The 16,280-nt window shown below is 37.3% G+C and overlaps 1 protein-coding gene across 4 annotated transcripts in view; it reads left to right on the plus strand.

Moving 5' to 3' along the window:
• Positions 1–15,484, plus strand: part of TRA2A (transformer 2 alpha homolog) — a 22,504-nt gene extending 7,020 nt beyond the window's left edge. For 2 of the 4 annotated variants that reach the window (XM_008631336.2, XM_017731184.1), the window contains 6 exons: positions 834–999; positions 4,469–4,657; positions 12,811–12,926; positions 13,451–13,558; positions 14,266–14,333; positions 14,512–15,484. In XM_008631336.2, the coding sequence (XP_008629558.1) occupies positions 967–999; positions 4,469–4,657; positions 12,811–12,926; positions 13,451–13,558; positions 14,266–14,333; positions 14,512–14,522 (525 nt within the window). In that variant the 5' untranslated portion in view covers positions 834–966 and the 3' untranslated portion in view covers positions 14,523–15,484. The remainder of the gene's footprint in view (positions 1–833; positions 1,000–4,468; positions 4,658–12,810; positions 12,927–13,450; positions 13,559–14,265; positions 14,334–14,511) is intronic. The other 2 variants (XM_017731186.1, XM_017731185.1) reach the window with 2 other exon arrangements.
• Positions 15,485–16,280: the final 796 nt, after the last annotated feature.

Raw genomic sequence — 16,280 nt, forward strand, 5'->3', positions numbered from 1 at the left:
AATATTACCTGGTTTATACTACCTATCTTCTCTATTCCATTTTACCAACATACTAATGAAAATGGGGAGAACTACTGAATCTTTCTTTAATCAACCAAGAGAGAAACCAGAAAACAGCATTTGTAGCACTAGAGGCGAAAGAGGAATAGTCTTAAGTTGTTTCTCTTTCCCAGAGACATCAGTAACACATCTTCTCTATTTATGCACTTCATTCGAGAGCAACTGAAAGAGTTACTGTGCTCTGAATTGCCAAAGTTCAGCTAATGTTGCAGTTTGTCTTCTCGCAGTGTTTAGCCAGATGATTACCTGCCTGTTTTAAATTGGGCTTATCGTCAGCAAGATGTGTGCAAAGAAGTGCTTGAGGAGTTAAGCAGGTGTTTGGGATGGTGGCTTTCTGGGGTTTTTTTTGGAGTAATTTTCATGTCTAGCAAACCTTACTTGTAGATACTGCAGCACTGTAGTCTTGCCAGATTTTACAATTTTTCAGTCAAAACAGGTCTTTACAGTGTGGCATGTCTAGTTTTTGTATCACTGTGCAGTTGTTAGTTAGATAAGCAGCCAAGCTGATGTAAGTTTAAACTTTGAAATTCCTGAAAATTGTTGTGAAAATAATCCTCAGTGTATGCCAGAATCACTCTCAATGAGTTTAAAATGGTGCTACTGAGCAGGTTATTGGAGATCCATGCAATCTTTAGATATGCAAGGTAGAAGAAGCTTAATGGTTTTAATTGTAGGGATCATCTGAAAAAAGATTTTTCAGTAGAAAATGTATGGTTTACAGTTCAATGCTTTATGTGCCTATGACCTGACTAAAGGCTTTCTCTTTGTCGAAGATCCAGGTCCAGAAGACATTCGCACAGACGTTACACTCGTTCCAGATCCCATTCTCATTCCCATAGGAGACGTTCTCGAAGCAGATCGTACACACCAGAGTACCGTCGTCGAAGGAGCCGTAGTCATTCTCCAATGTCCAACAGGAGAAGGCACACTGGCAGCAGAGTATGTCATGTTCACAAAGGCTGAGTATCAAGAAAGCAATTGCTGCTTGTATCAGTGTAGTCCAGGTTACCTGCAGGCTGAGCTTGACCTGCTGTCTTGTCACTGGGGGATACGGGAATTGGGTGGGAGTGGGAGGTATGTGTGAGGCAATCTCTGTCCTTACATCTGAGCACTTACTTCTTGGGCCTGCAACTGGCAGAGAAGTTGTAGAAATTAGTTGAAAAACTTTCTATTGCAAGTCAGTATGTGCAGATACAGTGACATCTGCTTCCATCAGCTCTAGAAGTTGAGCTCTTCTGATGCTACTTCTGTTACAGGTCCAAGTATATGTAGTCTTTACAAAAATGAGATTACCTCTGTGTGTGCTGGCAACCTGACAGTATTGATAAGATTGACATGGGAATCCATAGAAGGAAATTCCCAACTGTTTATTTGCTTATAGAGCATACATTGAAGGTTGCTTGTGATTTTATACTTCTGATTATTTAATTTGGTTTACCTTGAAATAAAGCCCTGTGTTTTTAGCTAATACGTAAATCTTTATAATAGACTAGAAAAATTTACAGTTGTGAAAAGGAGGAGCAGTAAGTCTCTCAAAATGTAAATGAGAACTGTCTTTGTATGAGCAGGAGAAAGTATAGCTGCACCAGCCAAAGTACTAATCTTGTCATTTGGAGAAGAGATTTCTCCCAGTGTCCTCCTTTGTAATAGCAGAATGGTTGGGGTTGAAAGGGACCTTTGGAAATCAGGTAGTCCAACCCCCCCCCAGGCTCACCTAGAGCAGGTTGCACAGGATCACATGCAGGCGTCTCCTTCTCTAGAGAAGGAGACTCGGCAGCCTCTCTGGTCAGTGTGTTCCAGTGTTCAGACAGCCTCAAAGAAGTTTTTCTTCATTATTTAGATGGAACTTACCATGTCTCAGTTTGTGCCCATTGCCCCTTGTCCTGTTGCTGAGCAGTACCCAAGAGAGTCTGGCTCCATCTTTGTGATGCCTGCCCTCTCAGTCATCTCTTCTCTGGTCTAAACAGGCCCAGCTCTCTGAGCCTTGCTTTATAAGAGAGGTATTCCAATCGTAGTACCATAGTCCTCCACTCCAGTTTCTTGCCTAATGTGTTTCAGTGCCTCAGCTTCTAGTTTCACATCACTTCAGGCTGATCTAAATGAGTGTCACTGCACACAGCTACACAGCTCTGCCTTTTCCTTGTTGAGGGCAGTGATACGTTTCTGATCCTTTTAGTTTTAATCTGGTTTAGTCTGCAGGTTTTTTTATTAATTCTGTCAAAAAGCATACAGGGTTTTTTTGCATGCCTATCCTGGTGAAGTGGATCACTAGGAGCAGGTAATACCAATGTGAGGGAGAGGATGAGAGTGCAGAAAGGGCAAGATTCCAGCAGTGCCAGCATGCAATGGCTTAAGCTGTTGTGGAACAATGTTCGTAGTAGGTTTTTATGGATTGTTGCCAGCATGTAATCACTATGAAGGAAACATTAACCTAGTGTCTTGAAAAACTGGCAGAAATAGGTGAACTTCAAGCGGGTTAGCCGTCTTTGTGGTGAAAGGTAGAAGAATCCACTTTACTACTTTAGGCAATATTAGGATGCTTTGCTATGTGAAGATGTTTTTCTGCCTTGGACATGACTTTGTGAAACACTATGAGTGTTTTCACAGTGAATTTCTTGGTAATTCTAAGGAGTTCTGGTAGTGTTAAAATGAAACTGAAATCAGACAGATTTGAAATCCCCTTAATAGCAAGGTCCTAAAGACACCAGGGAAATTGGTAGCAATTTTGCCACTTTTCTTTTAGACAGAGCTTGCATACTGGGTTGATGGGAGGCAGTCCAAAAACATAATACAAAAGCTGCCCTTTAGTCTTCCACCATCAGTTTAGGCCTTACAGTGGTGGTGTAGTTGGCACTTGGGGTCTGCAGACTGATCTCAGTACTTCTCTTGCCTCAGCAAAGTTAATAGGGTTTAAGTGTAAGAGGGATGTTAAAAAAGGGCAACAGGTGTGGATGTGTGAAGGAATTTACCCAAACAATGATTTAAAAGACAGATTTCGTTATACTCACAGGAGCTTAGTAATAAAATGAGTATAGCTGCCAGTGCAATTGAACTATCAGATAGATAGAAATATGGAGTAAAAATACATATATTGATGTATATAATTTAAAACTTTTGAATTACAAACTGCCAGGTCTTGTGCTCTTCAGCTATAGTGAGGAATTGCAAAAGATTCATGTCTTAAAGCAGAAGTTTGAACTTTGACAAATGCAAAGAAAGGAACTTCAAATATATGAGTAGTGCGGGCGTCTTATTTTCACAACAGGTTCCTGAACAAATGTGCTGAAAAAATAATGACAGAAGATCTAAACCTTTTCACTCTTTGAATCAGGCTGAAAAGCAGGTTCTGAGGCATAAATTACTGTGCACAGATGACTTACCTGAAACTGAAATACAAATTTTATCTGTGTCAACTTCCAGTTGTTATTTTGGCAGAAGCATTAAATCTCTGTGCTTGTTGCTGGTGTTTTAAATTGCTGCATCTAGTATTAAAGGTGCCAGAAGCTTAACTGAAAAACGTGTATTTCAATCAAAATAATTCTAACAGAGGATTTGGCATCAGATACGAATTCTCTGTCATGTAGAGTAATTTTGATCCTAAAAGAGAACTTGTACCTTGTACTATTACATATTTGACTTTGTCTAGTTGAAGTGAAATTTATTAAGTATCCCACATCATGTTAGAGAGTTAAGAGTTTTGCGCTAAGGAAGTATGCCTGCTTTTGGATTACAGTTTCACAGAACTGGCCTTCACCACTTGTTGCTCTCTAGATGAAAGAAACAGGTGTCTTTCATCCAGTTTACAAGTGGAAAGATTAACTTTGAAATGTAAATATTGACTTTCAGTGTAATTAGATAGGAAATGCTGAGGGGGAGGAAGTTTCAGTAGAAGCTAGATTACAGTTCAGTTGTCTGTGCTTTGGAGCTCAAGTGCTCACATACACAGTGTGGGCAGCTGGAGGCAGTGTGCACTCTTTAGTGCCTGTGATTGTCATGCAAAAGGGCTGAAGGTGGGAGTTCAGGCGGCAGAACTTCTCTCAGCACAGATTTGTATGTGGTGTCTGCCCCTTGTTGGTAATTTCAGTATGAAATACTAATAACATGGCTTCCTGTTGCTCTGTAGCTTTTTTGTAAATCAGAATGCTTAAATTTTATCAACTGAGTTTTTTACCAACATCAGAAGTTTTTCTTGGTCTTTTTTTCTAAAATAAAAACCATTGGAAGTAGTTGCTTTTTTAAATGATCTTACAGTTAGAATGGTAACTGTTGGAGTGTTAAGCTTTGTATTAACCTGTTCAATTTTCTTCAGATCAAATTTGTTTCTAATTGATAATTTTTTTTATATAAGAATTTTTTTTTTTTTTTTTTTAAACTCAAATTAATTGGAGTTGAATATTTGTGTTACCAGGCTAATCCGGATCCTAATACCTGTCTTGGAGTATTTGGTCTCAGTTTGTACACTACTGAGAGAGATTTGCGTGAAGTCTTCTCCCGTTATGGACCTTTGACTGGTGTCAATGTGGTTTATGATCAACGGACTGGACGATCAAGAGGATTTGCTTTCGTTTATTTTGAGAGAATTGATGATTCTAAAGAGGTAAATGCATGCTTTACTGTTTTTTTCAGGCGTGCTCTTTATGCATTATCTTCATTAATTGTCTAAAAAACCACAAGTTTTTGAGTGTGTATTCACTAGCAGATTCTCACAGTGAGATTAATTTAAAATGCTTTGTTCAAGCAGCATGGCACTTTTAAACAAATAAAGCATTTGCTTTCAGTGTTCAGATGCGTGGACAGATTTTGAGCATAAGCTGTCTATTGAATCACCAGTGAGCACTGGACTTAGAGTTTAATCTGTTACTTCAAAATGCAAATAAATTTTTGAGGCTTCTATGTCAGTAGTATTTTTGAAACATTTTGGAAATTAACTTTTTTAAGTTGTTTTCTGAATCAAAATTCTGGAGATTCCCTTCATGTTTTCTTCTCTTAGGCATGTTGTACGTTTGAAAAATAGTGGGGTTTGCCTTGATTTGTGCCTTAATCAATTGCTTTCCTAGTTGTTTAACAGATAGCTGTTAATAGCTAGACTGAGTTGTTAGTGTAATTGATCTATAAGGAAAGAATCAAAGAATATGAACAGCAGCCTGTGCTATGATTCACCACAATATACAATTAGCAGTAGTTTTTTTACCCCTGTAATGATACTGTGAACTTTACCACATTTACTGAAATTTGTAGATAAAGTTGCTATTAAAAGTAAAGACACACCCTCTAAAAAAATGTCTTTAAGCCTGCATTGTGTGATAATCTCTTTCTTTGGGATAAACTGAGTCACAGACTTCATCTTGTTTATGGATTAATAGGTTTGGGCAGATGTTTCAGATTTGCTGTTTGATTCTGTGTGCATTTGATAAATTTATTTAGAAGGAGATATTAAATATGACTCCTCACTTTATAGATCATTTAGCATTGAAGGCAGGGAGGATGGCAACTCTGGAACCTGTCAGGAGCTGAAAAATAAGAACTTTGATGATACTTGATGATATTTTAATGAAAAAACACAGCTTTGTGGATTACTTGATTGAACTATACTTAGTTCTTGTCTTTGACTTCTGGTGTGATCCAACTGAGTATCAGTTTATGGGAAGAGTAGTCTTTGTGGGTGTTTGTGTGTGGTTGTTGCAGGTTAATAGGGGGGAGTAGAAGGACACAAAACTTCCTTTACTGTCCCTTCTATATTTTCCTACACTTTCAGTTGGACAAGTTGGTAGAGAGGTTCATGGGGTGGATAGCTGCGTATCCATCTGTCTTTAATGGCCCACTCTCTTCTAAGTTCTAGCCTTGTATTTCTTCACACGCTGGATTTGTTGGGATTTTGAAAAAGCAACTGTTTTGTAAAATATTTCACATCCAAAATGTTTACACAGTATTCCTTGGCACATTCATGTACCAGTTTTACAGCTTCATATGTCTTTAGAAGTAGTTTTTTCCTGCTTATCATGGGCAATGGTCATGCATGACACCATGCATTTCTTAAAATGTTCCGAGTAAATAGCATGAAGTAATTTGTTGAGTATAAAGCTGTTTTGGCAGATGCTATGAAACTGGAATGCAAAGGAAAACAAAAAGGGATGTTACTTGCATTCAGAAATACAGAAGTAAAGATTAGGGCCTTAAGCAGGAACTAAAATAATTTGGAATGTAATTAAACCCATTTTTCTTTTTCCCAATGGGTTGGTGCCTGAAGAGGGGGAAAGGATGCAAACCCTCCCAACACCTGGAACTTAAATGACTGAAATACTTTAGCAAGAAGGACAGAAGAGAAACTTGTTTATTTGACTTGTTTCATGGGCCTTGAGGACAGATTTGAAGATGGCAATAAGTGGCAGCTGGTACAGAAAAAGAGGAGATACATAAATATAGATAGATTTATAGATAGATATATATATATAGCTGTAGGTGTGAAATCTTGTGACAGGCCTTGTAGGAGAATCCTGAAGGAAATGAAGCAATTCTCTGTTTGGATGATAGTTTGAAAAGTTGAGTATGCATAAAAGCGATGACACTTAAATTACTTCTGTTCTGAGTAAGTAGCTTTCCTCTTAAAAAATAATAATAATTAAAAAAAACTCCAACCAACCAAAAACAATAGCCAAAATCCAAAACCCTCAACAACCTAAACATCTAAATCAAGAGATGAGATGTTGAACTAAATTCCAGTGCTTTTAAAGATCAGTGGATTAAATGAGAGTAGAACTCCACAGAAAAATGAGGATTTTCCATAATCTTCACTATTGCCCTTCAAGAGGGCTAGCGCAAGGAAGCTTCGCAGCAGACAAGCTCTGAAATACAGGTAATACTAAAATTTTACATCAAATTAATTGTGAGTAGTTATTTTTAAACTTTCATAACTTAAAGATTGATCAGTGTCAGTTGTGCGTGGATTCTCTTGCAGCTGAAATCCCTCTTTGTCATCCCTGTTACTACTGCTTTTACAAACTGGATCAGTTATTGCACTAGTTAAAATCTTGCTGTGGGTCTAATTCTGAAACCAAGTGGTACGGTGTCCATATGGTGGTAAAGACATTTTGAGTTGCCAACTAGCTCAGTGTGCTGGAACTCTTAAGACAATGTAGAATAGCGTTTCTTAAAGGTGATACTTCTCAGTGTCCTAAAAACACCAAAGGGGCAGTTTTAAAGTTTATTTTACTTAAACGCTTTCAAAATTTCAGATTATGACACTGTAGCAGCCTTGTTGTTAGCTGTTCATGATCCTCTTGGTTATAAAGAGGCACACAGGCTTAGCTTTTGCTAACTACTAGGCAGAGAAGCTGTCAAAGCATCACAGTAGCTTCAGACATTCCACTTTAACAGGACTGAGAAAGAAGTTTTCAAAGTATGTGTCCAATCCAGGAGATTACTTGCAGAATATGTTCTATTCTGTTTGAAACTCTGCTGAGGTTAAGATGAAACTTTATGATCAGACAGAAGGTTCCTTTTCCATCAGATGTCTTTTATTGCAGTGGTATAGTGTTTGCAAAATAACACTCGACAGGAATCTTAGGTTTTGACCCATATTGAAGATGCTTGTGGACACTTTCTTTAGTTCAAAGTGTGACAGCAGACAGTAAATGTCAAGGACTGATGGATGTCTAGGAAACTTCTGATGAATGTCTAATGGTTGTCTAGAAACCTGAGGTTTTGCTGTGCCAATGTTCTTGTCTGTGGGCTTGTTCAAAGCCTGTTTTAAAAGCTTCTGTTATTATCTACCTGTTTTTAGAATGGGTATAGTGGGTTTCACTTTTTGTGAAGTTGTTTTGTTTCAAAAAGTTGATGGTTTTTTAAAAATATTTGGTATCGCCTTTTTGCTTGGGTGGTGCAGTGTCTTGTCTTGGCCACCCTTTTCCAAGTCCTTAGAACTACAGGTGCAACATGCAAAGAGCATTATCTGTAAACATCTTCTAAAGATTTGTTTCTTGCTTTCTCTTAGATAGCTTGCAGTATTGGCGTGGAGCCAGTGTTGTAATGTTGTTTTGCAATATTTTCACTAAATTATAGAGGATATTCATCTGCCCATCACATAAGGATTTTCTTCCTGTGTTTAAGAGGATCACAAACTTCTATGTACTAGGATGAGAAAAAAATTAAGTTGTTGGGGGAGGATTTGATTGTGTCAGGGTTAACAGTAAGTTGAGATCATGAGTGAAAAGTGCTGGCTGTTCTAGGGACGTGGTTCTTATTAAAGTTACCAGGGATTTCATATACTGCTAAACCAGCTTTTCAGTAGCTCAGACTGTGAAGTGTTAGTTGTTTAAACTGAGGCTACTGTGAATGTACTGTCTGTAGGAGGAATTCATCTTAAGAAGTGTTAGCTACAGCAGCTGTTGGCAATATGGAATTTTCTAATGCTAGTTAGATAGTTAGAAAGTTAGTTCTTCTTCAAAGAGTTTTGACCATCTTTCCAGAACCATTTTCTGAAGTACTGTTCATTAACAATCAACACAAACCATTAACATCATTCAGTTGCCAAAGACCAGAATAATAACAGAGTTTATCACTTCAGTTTGAAAAACATACAGTCTGTGGTGCAAGCTTAGAACTAACATTATTGAACAAAACTCCCATGGCTTGTTGAAGAAATGGTTTAAGTATTGTTCATGGTATCAAAAACAACCCTTGATATACCAGAAAAGAGCACTAGAAGGTCCCAGATGTTTGGAATTCCAAGTTACAGACTTCTAGAGACTCTGAAATACCACGAAATTGCTAATACTTGCAGAAACATCCAGTTCTTCATTCTGGTTGTCTAAAATCCTGTATTTCTTGACTCTGAAGCTCCAAAGTATGCTTTAAAGATAATACATTGAATCTATCAATGCTTAAGCTCATAATTGTATGTGTTTAAAAGTTATCGTTGACAATATTGTAAATTTTTTTTTCAAAATCTCAAACTAGAGAATGTAAATTGAGTGTTGTTCAAAAGTGAAATGGACACTTGAATTGAACTTGGCAGACTGCAGCAAGTGTAAAGATGAATTTCTTAATTTATTAATTTCATCAGAACTTTTTTTTTTTCCCAGAATTTTCTTTCAGTTGTTCTCAGTAAATCCAGAACTGAACGAGTAATCGACATACTGGAGAGGGGGATCTAATCCATTGTGTCTTTTATCCCTTGCTGTACCTGTGATAGAGTGGAGATGATGTTTTTATCAGTGGCATTAAATGCAGTAGGGAAGAACTTCCAGTAAAAAACAAACAAGAAACTCCCCAAAACTACAGTGAACAAAAAAAAAAAAAAAAGACAGTACCTTGTATAGTTATTTTTAAATCATGAAAACACATTTTCAATATAAATCACAATATAAACTGCTCGTGTTTGTCTATTTAAGTGTATTCAGTCTGTATGTTGCTAACTTTGTAGTGATGTCAAGTTGTTGAAGTAGTTACCCAGACTGAAAGTCTTCTTATTTTTCCAATGAGTTCTTGATTGCTTAACTACTACCAGCCACACATTGAAGTTTGTGCACTTAATTAAAAGTTGTGTTTCCAAACTTGTTTTACTCTACATAACTGCTCATACATGTGGAAAACATCATGTAGTGTATTAAATATCAAATGAAATTGAAATCTTTGTTAAATTTAACGCCTTCTGACTTTTTTGAGCCACTGGAGATAACTGTAGTTCAGGAACTGCTCATTTTGTCAAACTAACACCTTATAGATAAGTTTCATTATTATGGATAGTCTGCTGAAGGTTTAAAACTCTAAAACTTCAAAAATGTGATCCAAGATGGAACCTGTGCCGTTCCCAACCCTAATTCTGTTTTCTGACTCCAAACATGTAGATGTGTATTCTAGCCTACAAAAATAATTTTTCCATAGAATTTGCTACAGAATTAATATTATATGTTGATAGGAATGCTGTTTTCTTGCTTACTGTCCTCTTGCAAAAGCCATGCAAGTCTTTTAACAAACAACATTCAGATACTTGGAAAAGAATCCAGGTTGTAATAAAAACAGATTGTTGGCAGTAAAAGACTCCTTAAGAGGGCATTGTGTGTCTTAAGCCCAAATATTACTTGATTTTTTTCTTTAAAAGTTTTGTTTGACCATCTTAAACAGTATTTGAGAATGTCTTCTGCATTGTTAGAGAGAATATGCAATTTTTTCTCTTTGGCACTTAAATATTTTTAACACAGCAGTCATGCATACTCAAAAACAGCAAGAAAAGGAAACTGAAATTTGTTTTGAATATGACATACAATAAAACTGTAAAATCCCAAATGTTCTTTTAAAGTACTTCAACTTTCAATAAAGCACAGAAATGCCAGTGATTAGTATCACTAATATATTTTCACAGCCTTCATCCAAAATAAATACTGTTGTATCAGTTACGTGAACACAGGTTTTCAGAAAGGGCTTTTGGTCATCTTGCAGCAGTCCTTACCTAATAATGTCAACTTAAGTACTTTACTTCGAAGACCTGAGATGTGCACATTAAGAGTGGTGCAGGGAATCTGGAAACATCTTGGAAGGAATTTCCAGCTGCTAATTACTGAATGTGAGTGATCCATACAATTAATTATTGTAGGTTTTGGCTTTTCTGCATCTGAGGGGTGCAGTCAGAACTGTAAGAGCCTTTACTACTTTTGTATATCTGTTAAAGATTTTATTTATTTTGAATTTTTTAGGTGGCAGTTATTGCTGGCAGTGGCTGAACCATAAGAAAATTAATGTTTTAATATTGGGTAGGGCATTAGACATTATTACCAGGATGTCGGGAGTTCCATGCAGCCTGGTAACCATGAACTAGTCTTTATCCACTGAAATGTAACACATTTCCTGGTATTTCTAAAACAAACAGTCAGGTCTCAAAATTAATTCTTCATTTCTTTTTCTGGTATGTTGCTCTTCCCTGTACTGCTCCCTCTGTCAAAGAACTCTTCCTCTTGAAGAGGTGTTTGTTGGCTTAATTAAATAAGACATGCATGCCAGATGTTCCGGATTTGAGGTGGCTTGTTGTCATCTAGGCTTACTATTCTGCAAGTTGTTGACTGGACTTAAAAATGCCATGAAGCAGAAAATTTCTTACAGGTTAACTTGATGCATCTTCAGAAAGATGCTTTTCATCATAAAGTTAACTTTTCAGCCAGATATTTGCAGCCTTCATTTTTACGTTTGTGCACACATAGTTTCCTAGGATGCATGCACAGATTAATTTAGATCATTGTGGAACAGGATATTAAAAAAAGGTGTTAAGGCTAGGAAACTAAAGCTGAGGAGCATGTTTTAGTCACAAAATATACCTGAGTGTATGTTGAAAGACTTGGAATGCTCTTTCCTGAGCCGTGCAGTTGGCTAGATACAGTTAGTTTTGTACGGGAGCACAAATCACTAGGTGGCGATATAGTATGGACACAAACAGCATTATTAAAATCCAAACTCACTCTCAATAAATACGTTAGTGATCATCAGTCACTTCCAGTTTGGGCGCAGCAGTTAAATCATGTGGATGTCAGGTTTCTGTATCTCCTTTATGACTTGTATGTAAGTTCAATAAGGCTCTTGTTGGAGTTGAGATTTTTGAATAAATATTTTATTATTAAAAAGAAGAAAAAAAGAAAAAAATTCTCTGCTTAGCAGCACCTTCATGTTTTGAGCTTGGGTGTTGTTTTTTTGTAGCTAAAAAACAGCAACGTGGTTATGTTCTTTAACTCAAGATTGAAACAGTGTCTCTTTTCCACACATGAAAAATTAAAATAATGTATATTGGACTAAGTGCTGTGCTTAGTGTGGAGAAGCAAGTGGTGTGTATTGGTATTTCAGAGATCCTGTAGCAGCTAATAAAAGCTATTAAAATTCAAAAAGCAAATTTTTAAAAATCCTTTTAAGTCTGGCATTAGCTGTTAAAATTAACTGTTGTGGGTTTGTTGGCGTTTGGGTTTTTAGGCTACTTTTGCATGAATATAATTCTCAAAAGTACGCTGTGCTCCTTTGAAAAACTTATTTTGATGGTTTGAGTTTGTGAAAGGCCATTGTATTGATTCTCAGAGTGGAGAAGCAGGGGCTGGAACACCCAGCGAGTGCGTGCAGGGGCTGCGGGCGGGTCTGAAGGCACGGGCGTCTGAGCGCAGACCCTTGTGTGTATCACTTAAGCGAGCTGCTATTGTGAGAGGGAGTGGGGAGGAAGGTTGTAATTAGGTATCCATGTAGGCTGAACCCGCCATTTTACTAAGCTCTGCTGAAGTAGGTCCTTGTAAGGGAGATGGCAGGAGGCTGGGAGAGCATGAAATGGCAGCCGACGAGCAGTAATCCGGCCATATGCACCCTACAGGAAGCCACTGTTTTGCACAGCTTTTGAATCCGCCCGGCCCCTCTGGGTCGGAGACGGCGGTAGGAAAGATGCAGTTCTCAGAAAAAAAAGCTGTTTTGACTTTCAGTTTACCTTTCAGATGGGTAAAAGATAAAGTCTGGGGAGAGTGGCCGTGTTAGTAGTTAGGCTGTGCTCCCTTAAGAAGGGATTGAGAGTCGCATTAGTCCGGCACCCCAGTGCAGTCCTGTAACACCACCGGCAGACAGGCATGGGGACAAGAGATGAGCCATTCACCACAGTGGGGCACTAGTAACCAGTCTAAACAAGACAAGTTCAGGGCTTGTTTTTCTGGTGGAAAATAACGTGTTTGTACATAGCCTTCCATAGTTACCAGTAGGTTGCAGATTTCACATCCCTGGTCCTTGTCTCTCCTGCAGGCGATGGAGCATGCAAATGGAATGGAGCTGGATGGCAGGAGGATTCGAGTGGATTACTCAATCACCAAGAGAGCACATACACCCACCCCAGGCATCTACATGGGCAGGCCAACACAGTAAGTTCAATGGATTAAAACTGAGTGCTGGATTCTGGTTGAAGAAATAGAACTCCAGGTACTTCTAAAAAGATTTAGAGTTATGCCAGTTTGTACTTTATCACAAAGTTACTAACATAAAGAATGTAGTTCTGTGGTTCACATACACTCTTAAATTCTACTATGGTTTATCATATCTTTATTTACAAAAATGTTGAAGGAGGTATTATTAAAAAATAATACCCAGCATGATTAATTAATGTATCTTTCGCCTGCTGAAATACTAAGGTGCCCATTTGCCTTTGATTTTGATGGGAATTAGACTCAAATTCCTCATTTTTCTGGGAGTTTTTGAAGGTGTTTTTATTAAAATATTTTGTTTAGCGATTTGTTTTGTGGTGTAGTTTTAAGTGTCTGATTTACTACAAGACCACTTAAAAAAAGATTTTAAATAATTTATATTTATTTATCTAATAATTTAAATCAAGACAAAGAATAGATATATAAAGGGGTTTTTGTTTTTGTTCTTTCTTTTCCCCTAATAGCAGTGGAGGAGGTGGTGGTGGTGGAGCGGGTCGTCGCCGGGACTCATATTATGATAGGGGGTATGACAGAGGATATGACAGATATGAAGAATATGACTACAGATACAGGTACCTACTCTATTTCTGTAAGAACAGTGGATTTGTGGGGAATACTGAAAAGTTACATTACAAAACACGTTAGTCAGTTTGCAGCAATATTCTGCATACATGCCTTTTATGTGTTAGGGCCTCCTTCCCTTAAGTTTTGTGGGATTAAAGTAGTCAGGATCTTCAGTGTTTATGTAATTTGGTTTTTCAGTTGGGCAAGGGGTTAATTTTGCTACGTGAAGGAAGTAGAGAGCATGTACCCCAGGAATCAAGTGGACAGATAAAAAGGGAACTCGTTTTTCTGTGCTGTATATAGAACCAGAGACAGCTGATACACACTGCTGTTTAAAAAGGGATTATTTGTGGATGGGGTTTTTAATGCTTGACATTTCATAACCATCTCGCTGTTTTGAAAGTTATCTGGTTTCAGAGAATGTTGTTCAACAAGAATTGTAGGCATCTGGAAAAGCACTTGATGTGTTTGTAAGGCTAGTGAGAGTTTATTAAATTCTTTGTCTGGGAATATCATACAGTTTTAAACACATCAAATAGAGAAATATAAAAGCATTTGTTAAATAACCATAAGCCACAGCCAAATAAAGCAGAAATCATTCATGGAGGCCAAGTCTTTCAGTGCTAAGGAAGTGGTTCTGTTCTGTAGAAGTGATGTGAATAAGGCTTCTTTCATAATGGATGTTGTTTGGTTTCTTTTTTAATTTCCTTTAAAGGAGACGATCACCATCGCCTTACTATAGTCGATACCGATCGCGGTCAAGATCCCGTTCCTATAGTCCAAGTAAGTGAACACAAGTGAATAAACAGAATCTGGCTGACATAAACATTGTTATATGAATTGATCAATGGAAATTCTGAATGTGAAAGCAAAAAAAGCTGGGCACAGTTAAGCTGAGATAACGTGTACAGTTAGTTTATGATTGTGTAATTAGTAATTGTGTTATCTTTTTTTTTTCCAGGGCGCTACTGAAGATCAGAAGAGTTACAGTTGAGGACTTGATTTTTAAATACAAAGTTCAGATCTTTAGCATCCCTACTGCTTTCCCTTCCATCTTCCCTTTCTTGTCCTCCTTCCAGCTCTTTCACAAGTCTTTAGTTCATTTAGAATATATATATTTTCAGTTGAAGTATTCCTATTTTCCATCCCTCCTTATTGTAATACTCTTAAATATTGTAATTGTTGTAGTTTTTGTGTAGTAAAACATCTTGAGTAAAATGAAATAGAGAACCCCGAAGTGCTGATACATTTTGGAAGTCATTCCTATTTCGTTTTTAAAACAGTTGGACTCCTGACTAATCAGAAGAGAGCATTGATATTTTTAAATCTTGCATGTCATATGTAGTATACACACTCGGATACTTTAACATAAACCTGCATTTCCAAGTAAGTTGTTAATCTTTCTGTTAAAATGTTTACCTATTACTTTGATAAACAAGTAATGACTTTGAGCCTTTTCTGTAATGATGAATTTGCTTAGATAGTCATGAACCAGAGGATTTTTTTTGTATTTTTTTTGTCAGGTAGTTGCTTTGGGAGTAGACTATTTGAGCTAGAGCAAAATTTGGTATTTAACTGACTGGGAGAATAGATCCTTGTACACTCAAAATTAAGGCTGTTTTATAGAAAAAAGTTTTTGGATTGCAATGCAGTGGATAACAATTGAAATTAAAATTGTTAAATTCCTGGGGTCTTTGTGGTACTTGGTTGAATATTTCCCCTTAATTGGCACAGGAGAAAAAATATTTATTGAACATAGCAATTAGTTATATAATTTGCTGTTCATGACAGAAAAAATTGCCAACTTTTTGGTATTGAAATAATGATGGAGGAAGTTTTGTTTCCAATCCTTTTTGAACTTTTGGAAGTATGGATGGAAAAACTTACAGCTACATGTAAACTTTTTTCCCCTCAATAAAAGTTAAGTCCACTGATCTGCAGTTTCTTGTCTTTTGTTCTGCATTTTGTGTCGCTTTGGAATATTGGTTAAACAATACTTGATACTGGGGTATGGGTGATAAAGCTTTTTATCTGTCTTCTCAGGAGCCTTGTCTTTCCTGAGAATCAGTAAGCAGTTACATGGGATGGCTGAACAGGGTTGGGTAGTCCAGCTGTCTCTTGAGCCATCCTTGTCACTTGCTGGAGTTGTGGTGAGATGGTTGAAAGAGGGAAATGCTATTGATTTTGTTTAATTTTCTGGCAAGTGGCTGGTTGAATGTTGATGTTGCCAGAGCAAAAGGAATAGGACCACAAAGCCCTTGCAGGGAAGGCCACTAAAAGAGTTTGTCATGATTTTAAGACGGTAAGTATACGAGATGTAATTGCATTAGCTATTTCAGAGTGTTGGTGCCAGGAACTATTAACGAGTAGTTAAAAGAAACACCAGCACACATCCAACTATCTTAAAAGCTTGATAGAATATGCCAGGAGAAATTGGTGACAAAAAAGTTCTGACTGGTTATTGCTCAATACCTTTGAATCCATATTTTTTTTCCCATAAATTGCAGTTGAAAACTCTAGTAAATTGAAAGCAGAGTAGCTGAAACACTGAAGTTAAATCTTTCAAGTCTGATTAATTTCCCAGTATTTATTGGTGATCCAGGCAAATTAGCATGGGTTTAGGAAGGGCAGGTCCTGCCTGACCAACCTGATCTCCTCCTATGACCTGGTGACCCACTTAGTGGAAGAGGGAAAGGCTGTGGATGTTGTCTACCTGGACTTCAGCAAAGC

This window comes from Corvus brachyrhynchos, unplaced genomic scaffold (genome assembly GCF_000691975.1).
Source record: "Corvus brachyrhynchos isolate BGI_N302 unplaced genomic scaffold, ASM69197v1 scaffold84, whole genome shotgun sequence".
NCBI lineage: Eukaryota > Metazoa > Chordata > Aves > Passeriformes > Corvidae > Corvus > Corvus brachyrhynchos.